General features: G+C 50.7%; 1 protein-coding gene across 1 annotated transcript; it reads left to right on the top strand.

Annotated features, from left to right (window-relative positions):
- Positions 1-308: 308 nt before the first annotated feature.
- Positions 309-10,603, top strand: LOC126639018 (BPI fold-containing family B member 4-like). The gene is made up of 15 exons (XM_050313427.1): positions 309-420; positions 1,149-1,263; positions 1,743-1,847; positions 2,098-2,253; positions 3,843-3,906; positions 4,314-4,377; positions 4,810-4,901; positions 5,921-6,094; positions 6,728-6,781; positions 7,164-7,331; positions 7,433-7,500; positions 8,620-8,662; positions 9,135-9,198; positions 9,532-9,608; positions 10,172-10,603. The coding sequence occupies exons 1-15, from the start codon at positions 309-311 to the stop codon at positions 10,193-10,195; spliced, it is 1,380 nt and encodes a 459-aa protein (XP_050169384.1). The 3' UTR covers positions 10,196-10,603.
- The last annotated feature ends 173 nt before the right edge of the window (positions 10,604-10,776 follow it).

Raw genomic sequence — 10,776 nt, 5'->3', positions numbered from 1 at the left:
TTATAACTTTTAGCTAGCTTGTTTTTAATCACTTATGCTTCAGTTTATTGCTTTTTGGAAGTTAGAACAAGGATAATCCTCAGATGCTTCTCTTGGCAAAGGCCTTCACTGAAACACCTGCAACTGCTCATCACAGGGATAGAGAAATAACTTAAACATCAGGCTGGGGGAAAGCAGTTTGGCTTCTTTTGAGCAGGGATTTCTTGCTCGACTTCTTTCCTACTAAAGACCTCCTAAATCCTTCTGAGAGTGTTTCCCCCCACTGTTCCCTCTGATGTCTCCTTTGCCAGCAGGGGAATCTTCTGGAGATGACGGTATTGAAGCTTTTTGGAATCATCTTTTTCTGTGGCCTCCTCTCGCCCTCTCAGGAAGTCTTGTCTGGTCTGTCCTGCGCTGTCAGTCCGAGGGCAATGCAGAATGGTAACTACAAAAAAAGCATGAACTGTGTTTGTTTTGAAAGCTCTGTGGGATCATGAAGGAGAATAAAACCTCCTGAGTGTCTTCATCTTTATTTTATAGTTCCTCAGGGCTGCAGACTTTGCTCAGAGCCCCTGAGAGCCATTGCTAGGTTCACAGGTCAGGGAAATCTCTCCTCCAGAACTGGGGCATGTTTCAGTACCAAGCAACCATTTGAATTTCAGGGCTAGATCTGGGTTATTTCTTCTTTTTGTCTCAGTTTCTCATTTCCATATTGGAGCACCTGATGTTTGACAAATAGCTGCTGTGAAGTAGCAGCCATGATAACATTTGCAATGCTCTGGCTCATTTCAAGTTCCTTCTACTAAAAACAAACAAACAAACAAACAAAAACCCAAAATAAACCCCAAAGCAAAAAGAAGCAGGCAAAAATCAACAAACAAAACCCATAGACAAATGGAAAATGAGTTGTGGGTGGAAGTCCAACCTCTGAGTGGGGTTGCTGGTGTTCCTGGCAGTGCACAGCCATCACGTGCCCTCCAAAATGGGGGGTCTGGGATGTTAATTCACCACTGGGAGCTCTGATAACTCCATGAGGAGTTCTGGGGAGCAAAGGGGCTTCGCTGTGCCCCATCTTTGCCAGGACAGGATCACAGAATCAGGTTGGATCTGACCGAGTAGGGAGAGGTCACTGCCGCCCGTGCTGGTCCTCACACACGGATGTTTTCCAGTTCTCTCAGATGCCATAATTCATAACGGGCTTCTCCAGCAGCACCTGCAGGGCCTCGTGCTCCCCAACATCATGGGCGAAGGGGGTCTGCTGAACTCTCCCACCAGCATCACGGGGTAAGTGCTTTGCTGTGAGTGCACCTTCACCATCACAGCTGAAGCAAGACAAGCTGAGCTGCTGGTGGTGTGGTTGGTTGGCCCAGGCTGTTACCCTTGTTTCGTCATGATACTGAAATTCTGACCCAATTGAAGCTGTCTGTGTGACAGCAGTGCAGGTGACAAGGTGCACTGCAGGTTATGGGTGTGGGTGCAGAATGACAGCTCTGATGGTGGCTGTTGATGTCTGAGATGCTTGACAGCACTGAGAGAGGGAAAAGGGACCACAGAGGGGAAAAAGCTGCCAGCTCTACAAACTCAGCTTCCACCCCAGTCTTGTTCTAGGCTGCCTTCTCCTGGCTTTCAGCTGTCCCTTATCCTCGTGCCTATGGCTGGAGGTGGCTGTGGTGCTGGAGCTGCCGCAGGTTCCTCACTGGGTACAGCTGCTCAGCTGCTGGAAGATGTTTTTAATTTGTGCCAGCCTTTACTGTTGTTCACAGCCTGCACCTCGTCCAGGTCCGGCTGCCCAGGCTGTCGGTGGTGCTGCTGCCAGGGATCGGGGTCCAGCTGACCATTGGAGCAAAGCTGCAGCTCAGTGGTAAATGGTGAGTGGGGGGATACACGGTGGGTGATGAGGGGAACCCCTACTCTGCCATATTTTGCATCTTTCATGGGTTTTGGGGTGTTTCTTACCTTATAGTACAGTCACGGAGGAAAACAAGCACCAGAAGATGGTTTTGTGACATTGGTAATGGTCTGAAGGACAAGGAGGTGCAGTCTGCTCCTTCTGGCTTTGCTGAGTTTCTCAGTGTAGAGGCTGAGAGATGAAATTCATCCCATTTTCTTTTTTTGCAGCTTGGTTGGCCTGCTCTCAGAACTAATTGATATCTTAGTGGATGTGAACATTACCGCGAACATTAAATGCACGAATTTTGAATCTGGCACGGTCCAGGTTGTCACTGAAGACTGCCTCTGCATTCTTGGGGCCATAAAGATCAAGGTCCTTTCTGGGTAAGTGCCTGTGGATTTATGTTTTCCATTGCATGCAATCCTCTCCTCTTTATCCAACAGTATGGACAGTCTGCCAGGACACAGGCGGTGCTCAGCTGATACAGAGCCAGGCCTCAGGGATGGAACTTCTTTCCTATTGCCAAAGCCAGTTGCTTCAGTGGAAATGGAATGAGGATTAATTTTCCCTGTTTATCTGTGGAAATTTTAATATCTGAAGAGTGAGGTTTGGTACCTTCTCCAACATACTTTCTCTAGACTCAGCTAGTGAATTGATATCCAAATGTAATCCAAATTGATATCCAAAGTAATAGGGCAGGGAGAGTTCTAGGAAAACAGAACCATTGCTTCCCCTGGTTTTACACTCTGCCTTTGGCTGCTGTTCCAGATGAATGCTGGGCATGTGGAGTTTCCCTCTGACTGCTGTGGATGCGTGTAATTCCATGCAAATGTCCCATCTCTTGCTCAGTCTTATTAAATTCTTGACAGCAGGAATTTGCTGACTTCACATACTGATGGACGCAGCAGTAAATTGATCATGGGAAATATTTTCTTTTATTGCTTTTGAATTACTCACTTTTCAGGTTCATTGAATTTCTCCTAATTATTTTTTTGCATTATGCATTACATATTTCAATCAGTGCAGCAGCTGCTTTGAAAAATGCTGTGTGAGTGAATAGGAGAACACGGCTCACCTGCTCTCGGGGGTCATGTTTTAAGTTTTAGCAGGATTACAGCGATGGTGTGCGGGAATTGAGTTCCCAGGGGGGGTAAAGGGAGCGTGGATGTACATGATTGACTTCATGGCCGCTCCTCAGATGCATCTGTAGGTAGAATTTCGGCATAAATAACAAGATGCTCTATGAATTCCTGCTGTCTGTGGCTTGCCAACTCAACAGTCCAGAAATATATTGATCATGAGACGTAACTGGCTCTGTGCTGCTGCAGGCGTTGCACGTCCCGAGTGAGCTGTTCAGCAGCAGTGTGGAAATGTCACACAGCAGATTTCTCCTCTTGTTATTCCAGATGCAAATTGTTTGTTCCCGGTAACTAACACGAGGATATTTCCTAACAGCTCCCTCTTCCCTTAACTACAGCGCTGATTTAAATACCAGAGGGAGACACGAAACACAGGTTATTCTGTGAGAGGCTCGCTCCTTTTTGTGCAGTGATATCTGTGCCCTCTAATTGCTGAAGGAAAAATTTCTTCACAGAAAGGGTTGTCAGGCACTGGAACAGCCTGCCCAGGGAAGTGGTAGAGACACCATTAAATGGAAGCGTTAAATTACGTGTGGTTATGGCACTTGAGGACGTGGTTTAGGGGTGAATGTGGTGGTAGTACTGGGTTATGGTTAGACTTGGTGATCTTAGAGGTGTTTTCCAACATTAATGATGCTGTGATTGTCAGCAGTGAGCCCAATTCTCCCCTCAGTGGGGCAAGCGGCCCCTTTGCCTCCTGTCCCTTTGTCCAGCCCCTGCTCTGGCCAATGTCAGCCATAGCAGTGGCCCTGATGAAGGCTGGAGATCCTTTGGTGTCCTGTCCTGGAGCTTTTTTTGGTACTGATTGGGAGTTTTTTTTCTGACCTTTCCAGCTTACTCACCCTGTCAGTGAATGAGATGGTGCTTCGCCAGCTGACCGCAACTCTGCCCGCTTTGGTACGGCTGAAGATTGCCCTCCTTTCCCAGCTGAAACACAGAGGCACTGGGAAAAATATGTTACGAGGTCACAGCCAGCTGCACCATCTCTCTGTGCAGCTCTCCCACGTCACTGGCACGTGCCACGAGGCAGGAATGTTTGTGGGCAGCCTGGCAGCTCCAGAGGGCTGCGGCCAGCGGGATGATACCTGAGATATTCCCCAGGGTGAAGTGTTCCCCTTCAGGGTTGGTCCCACAGCTCTGGGGGTGCTCCCCTGCCCCCAGGTCTTTCACAGCATCCCAGCTGTGCCTGGTGCCACGCAGCACTTGTTCCATGGGGGTTTAGATGGCAGGGAGGGGGTCTGGGCAGGCTGTGGGTGACGGTGGTGAGGGGGGCTGAGCGGTCGCTTTCTTGCTTTGTGTTGCAGCTCTGCCCCGTAGTTGACATCGTGATGAACCTCGTGAACATCCAGCTCCTGGGCACTCTCAATGGTGAGTTTCTCGTGGAGGATGAGGTGCTGCTTCTCCACGTTCCCCACAGTGGGAAGGGCCGTTCCCATGTCAAATCCACCAGGGCATCAATAGAATTCCAACACTTCTACAGGGCTGCTGATGAACCCCAAATTCACACCCCAACACTCAAGTGATCTACTCCCACCTTGGCCCTCCTTATACCAGTTTTATGCATCTCCCTTGGATTTGGCTTATTTTCTTTGATGCTCTTTTTGGGCTATATCCTAAAGGCAGATGCCAACAAGCTAAATTTGGGGAAGTTTTGGCCATTTGGAGTAGCAGCAAGCACCCTGCAGCACTGAATCTCAGACTGTTTGTGGGTGTGGGGGCTGGAGGACTGATGGGCTCAGGGGAGGAGGCTCTGTTGCTGCTTATTTCCTGATGTTGTAATGATCCTTTTCCTGTGTGTAGCTGTCATCCCAGTTGGCACAGCAGGAACGATCCACTACCAGCTGGCCAGCATCCCCTATACCTCTGGCAAGTTCCTTGGGCTGGATTTAGATGTAAGTTACTGCTGGGCAGCAGGACCTTGGGAGTATGGCTGTGTGTTGTCTTTCAGTCTGCTCACCTCATCCCGTGGGAGTTGTAGAATCCTGTGGAGGAGTTGAGCTAATTACTTGTCCTGGAAATGCCAGCTCCTAAGTATTTAGATCTTTATCCAAGTCACCACTAAGCAACTGTGTGTGCTTTTCTCCAAGTTTGCTCTGTCTGTTTGTCTGTTGGATGTAGCTGCTGGGATGAGCAGCTCTCCTTCTCTTGGGATGAGTAATTTTCCTCCTCTCCTCCACCCTGCAGACCTGGTGTTAGTATTTCTTGCCTTTACTGTTCAGTCTCTGTGGTGGGTGAATGCTAAACCAAGCTAATGGATGTATTTTTCACTTCTATCTCACTGGGGGGGGGGGGAAAGCAGCAAAAAAACAAACTACTTTCCAACAGGAGAGCTTAAATAAAAGCAAGTGGCTGGTGAGAAGCAACTGAGACATGAGCACTAAAGAGGAGCAACCACTGATAGCAAACACTGCAGCCTGTGAAACCCTGCTGCTGCACTGGTTTTGGAGCAGTCACTTCATAGGGATGAGTCTTTGTCCCCCAAGAACTCTGGATGGTCAGAGTTGGTCTCCTTAGCAAGTAGATGGTGTCACTGTGGTTTTCTGTGGAGCTGGAGGGTGGCTGATGCCTGGCTGGGTGTGGGAGGGCTGGGGCTGCTGGCAGCAGCACTGTCTCCCCTTGTTTGTGCCTGGAGTGAGACCTCAGGGATGAACTGACGCAGTGAGCTGTGGTTTGGACAAAGCACGCTATTATCCGAGAGGGCCTCAGTTACGCACACGAGACTTTATCAGCTCCTGTCATCTCTGGAACACAGAGGGAACTGCTCCAAGCCCGGTGCTTTCCCGGAGCTCTGGCAAGCAGAGGGCTGTTCAGCTGGCACCAGCCCCACCCTCCCATCCCGAGGATCTGGGCCCCATGGCTCTGAGGACAGGATTGATGGATTGATTGATGTCCGTGTCACCTCTCCCTGCAGGGTGCGGTGAAGCAGGTGGGAGGCATCACCATCCCCCATGACTCATCCCCCTCCGCTTTGCCGCCGCTGATGGACAGGCTCCTGCTCCTGGTGATGCGCCAGAGCTTCCTCAATGCCATCCTGGCCCTCCTGCTCCGGATGCCGCCGCAGACCTTCCCCTGCACGCCAGATGTTGTGAGTGCAGCAGCACCTGTATTTCGTGCCACAGTGGGTGACAAGGGACAGGCATCAGCCTGGCCTTGGGTCTGCTCGGGGAGGACTGTATTTGCATGTCCCTGTGCCTGTCCCTGTGCCTGTGCTCACTGGCAGAGGCTGGAGCCTCACTGCTGCCTCCTTCCTGCTCTCCTCAGAAAGCTGTAATAGCATCTGCACTGCTCAGCTGTACCTGTTTTTGTATGGGCACTCTAGGGACACCTGTGGAGACCAGTTGTGTACTGGTTGTGCCACGGACTCCTGCAGACTGTGATCCGTTTCAAGGAACCTGCAAAATGTCACTGAGAAAAGCCACTGTTAGTGTGCAGTGCCATTACCTGGGTGTTTCCACCTCCTGGGCCTCCAATCTGTACTTCCAGTGGGAAATGTTAGGGCTCCACAGGCTATCAGGTATTGAAAGCCTCTGGAGGACACACCTTCCACAGCTGGGTGCTCTCGCCTTAACAACCGACCGGGAGTCACCCAAACAGCTGAGGAACAGTGGAGAGGGTGGGTGGCTCAGGGTGCTGTGCAATGGGGTGGCCCTGGCAGGATGGGCGCTGTTGAAGTCAGCTGGAGTGCCCATCGGGGCTGCTGGTGCTTCTGTTCCCACAGTTCTCTGGTGCCACCCGTCTGCACGAGGCCCTGTGGACAGTCGCTCCTGCTGGGGTGAGTAACTGGTTCTGGCACGAGGGTTTGTGAAAACCTCGCCGGGTCCGAGCCATCCAAGGGGTGCACCTGGACTGGGTGAAGGGACTGGGGGTTTGCCCAGCCTCTGCAGCCCTTGCCCTTCTCCCTTCTCCCTGAACAGCGGAGAGTCTTCTCCCACAGCTCACAGAGACATAGAGAGCTGATAAGTGTCTGACACAGAGAGACAGACAGTTGATAAATGTCTGGCATCTCCCATTTCCTGGGCACGCTGTGTGTGACCCTGCAGGAGGCCCTGTGCAGCTACGGGGCTGTGAGAGTCCTCATGAGGACTGCTGAGTCCCCTGCTTGGCCGATGTGTGCGGTGCCAGAAGCCACCTCCACGTGTTCCCAATTCCCACAGTGCTCCACCTGCCGTGGGACCAGTCCTCTGAACATCAGGCTGACCCTGGGTGGGAACCCGCTCATCCTCTTGGAAGAAAACAAAGCCGGTGTCGAGCTTTCGGTCCTGATCCAGGTGTTCCTTAACCGCCCAGACGGATCTGTCCTCAACCTCCTGCTGCTGAAGGCTGTAAGTGTGGATGGAGTCACCTCCAAGGGGTGCCACCTGGGTGGCTGGTGGCTGGGAGGGGGATGTTTCCATGTGCTGAGCCTCTGCCTCTCTGCCGGCAGGACCTCGGTCTAAACGTCCGCGTGTCGATCGTGGGGGGCAGGCTGGTGCTGCGGCTGGCCCTGCGCAGGTAGGCTGGCCCTGGGCAGGTGAACTGTCCCCCTCATGCTGGCTGGTGACATCCTCTGTGTTGCAGCTGTAGCTCTGGGGCCACTGACTTGAAGCAGTTTTCCATTTCTGTGAACCAGACATTTCGTTCTCTGAATCCGGGGATTTTCATACCTGGCTGATGGCACGAGGTGGACAGGGCGGTTCAGGAAGGATTACAGCAGCTGGGAAGTTTTAGGAGGCTGGGGGGAAAGTGTGTCAGTTTTATAACAAGGAGGAATGAGGTAACCTGAATAATTATAAGACTGTCAGCTTGACTTTGATCCTGGGCAGTGGTTAGAAATGCCTGATATTGGACATGAGTGATAAAAGAGTAAAGGAAAGTGCTGTCATTAATGCCAGTCAAGGTATGATTAAAGATTGGAAAGCATTCCTTATAGCAGGAGGTTTGAGGATTTTGGGCTATTTAGCTTGTCAAAGAGCTGGATTTAGAAGCAAAATTGGCATAGCTTGTATGCAGTGATATAGGGAATAGAAATGCATCAAAAGGCTTTTAATTCAATAGACAAAGGTATAACAAGATTCAATAGAAGTAGAAAAGAGAAATTGAAAGTGGAAATAGAGCATCCATTTTAGGTATGAGTAGTTGTGTGATCGCACTGATAGATGAGGAGCTGTAGCAAAATCTCCAGGTCCTTAAATCCAGTCAGGGTGCTTTTACACAGAATCACAGGATGGTTTGGGTTCGAAGGGACCTTAAAGATCCCCCAGTTCCTACCCCCTGCCACGGGGTTCTGGAACCTCTGCTCTCAGCTGTCAGGAGCTGACTCCTCTCTGAAGGGGAATAACCTGTGCAGGGAGAGGAAAGGGGCAGCCAGGAGCTGTGTGTGTGTACCCTGCTGTAGTGCTTCTTCCTTGACAAGCAAATAAAAATTAGGTTAAAGTTTTTATTTTCCTGTTTTATTTTCTGTCTTGCAAGTCTTTCTGTGTTACAGTGGAGGGACCCCTTTGTGGGTGATGCCCCACAGGGGTCCCTGCCCATGGGCTGAAGAATCTTGTGTTTGGAAGTGGCCAGGGTCTGGCTGTGAGCTCTGGACAGTGCCTTATGTCTGACCTGCTGTTTGCTTTCCTTTGCCTGCAGCACTTCCCTCTCCTTGGAGTCCTCTGATGTTGGCATCAGTAATGTAAGTCTCTGGTACCACTCTGGGCTTTACTGGGCGGGCAGAGCCAGCTTGAGAATGGTGCCCTGTGGTTTCGAGGGGGAAGAAGGGAGCCAGGCCATGCCTGTGGGATGCTGTGATGGATTGCTCCTGCTGATAGTCATAGCTGTTAGCTGCTCTGTGGTGTAGGCTGTAGCAATTCTTCTTTTGCTGTTCTTTTTTCCCTTCTGCCTTTCCTGATAACGCAAAGGTAAAGCTGAAATCTGTTTGTTCATTCACCCCTGCTCGGGCGAAGCTCACAGAGATCTGCAGCAGGAGTGTCACCAGGTAGAAATTTTCCCAGGGAAAGCATTGAATACAAATTGAGGAATAGAAGTAGATTTGCTTTAAAGAGAAGAGGGATTGTTTGTTCTTTTGCTGTGTCAGTGCAGGATGGGGTCTCTGCTGTCGTGGGCAGGCAGTGCCCCCTCATGTGCTTGTTCCTTCTCTGGCTCAGATCTCGATCCTGAAGCCCCACTGCAGCAGTTTGCTCATGGAAACATTACTGCCTGTGTTGAATGGTAAGGTGACTGGGGTGGCTGTGATGTTGGGAGGGCTTGGATTTCTGGGGAAGGAGGGGAGAAGGGGATGTGTGTGTGTGTTTGGAAGCTCTGGTAGGAGAGTGGAAGCAATTAAAGCTCTTTGATCCCCATTCTGAGGCTGGAGTTAAACATCCAACATTACTCTTGCACCATCCCACCCCAGCATCAGTCCTGGCAACAGTCAGTGGCAGAGAATGTAAAGAAAGCCAAGTGCATGGTGGTGCTGCAGTTGGTGCCCCTGAGCAGCTCTGTTGTGGGGCATGAGCTGGGTCACTCCTTGGTGGTGTGTAAGGACCTGTCTGTCTCCTGCAGGTGCCCTGAGCATCGGGATCCCGCTGCCAAACGTGCTGGGCATTCCCCTGATAAAGGTGGATGTTCAGATATTAGCGGTGAGTGTTCAGATGGGCTGTTCCCTCCGGTAAGGAACCAGCACAGCACACCGGGGATGTTTGCGGGACCCTGCCAGAGCTGGTGGTGTGGACAAGAGCTGCAGATTTTAACCCCTGAAAGGTCAAAAGAGCTGCTCTGTCTGGCTTCCCTCAGATCAGGGAATGCTGCCTGAGGGTGTGATGCCCACACATGGACCCAAGTGTGCCATGAACAGTGCTCAGACCCCGGGGCAGGTCCTGTTTTCCCGTCCAAACCTTCTTTCCTTTCTGGAGAACTTGATGGAAGCAGCTCTGATGTGGATCTGGGGGGGTCATGTAAGCCCTTTCCAGTGGCACTTTCAAAGTGTCTTGAATTGCACTGAGTTCCAGCCCTGTGCACCCTGGAGGTGTCCCAGAAGAGCTGGGATGTCCTCTGACACTTCCAAAAGGGTTCTGCTCCCTCCTTATTACAAACTGGACGTGAGGATTCCTGCAGGAGGGCTTTCTCTTTGGTTTTTGTTGTGAACCAGCATCCCTCAAAGTTGGGAAATAACGTGGATGTGTCTCTCCCTGCTCCCCTCCAGGGCCTGATCGTGCTTCTGGTGTGAGCTGGGGAGCACAAAGCACGGGGGAGTCTGCGGGGACAGAGAGAGGAAGACACCAGCGAGGACAGAACACCAGGGCCAGCATGATCTACTTTGCTTTCCTAAACTTGATTCAAGATTACTGATAATATTTAAGACACTCTAAAGTGAATTGGCTCCTGTGAGTACAGTGACACTTGCACAAGCCAAACCCGATCGGCAGCTCTGTGTACCAATATTTATTTAGAGAAGTTGGTGTGATTTTTGGGGTCACAGTCACAGCAGCTGCATGTGATGCTGCAGTGGAATTGGGAAATTTGTTCTGAGGTCAAGCTCTTCCTGATAGAAAGAAGAAGTGAACTTGTTGCATGTGGCTTCTGAAGTGAATATCCCCACCCAGGTTTGGGAGGGTGTGAAGTGCTGAGTGGGAGCTCAGGGTACATTTGTCATGTAACTCTTTCAATAAATGTTCCTACTTTTTTAGTGCTCAGAATGAGGTTCTGGTTTCTGATGCTTCTCAAGGAGAGCTTCTGTCCTACCCCCACTCTGGAATCTGCTTTTTTGATTTTGGGTTTGAAAACTCTTCCCACTCAAACTTCCTGAGA

The sequence above is a fragment of the Myiozetetes cayanensis genome, unplaced genomic scaffold (genome assembly GCF_022539395.1).
Source record: "Myiozetetes cayanensis isolate MyiCay16 unplaced genomic scaffold, myiCay2020 scf19, whole genome shotgun sequence".
Classification (NCBI taxonomy): domain Eukaryota; kingdom Metazoa; phylum Chordata; class Aves; order Passeriformes; family Tyrannidae; genus Myiozetetes; species Myiozetetes cayanensis.
This window is presented reverse-complemented; position numbering and strand designations above follow the sequence as displayed.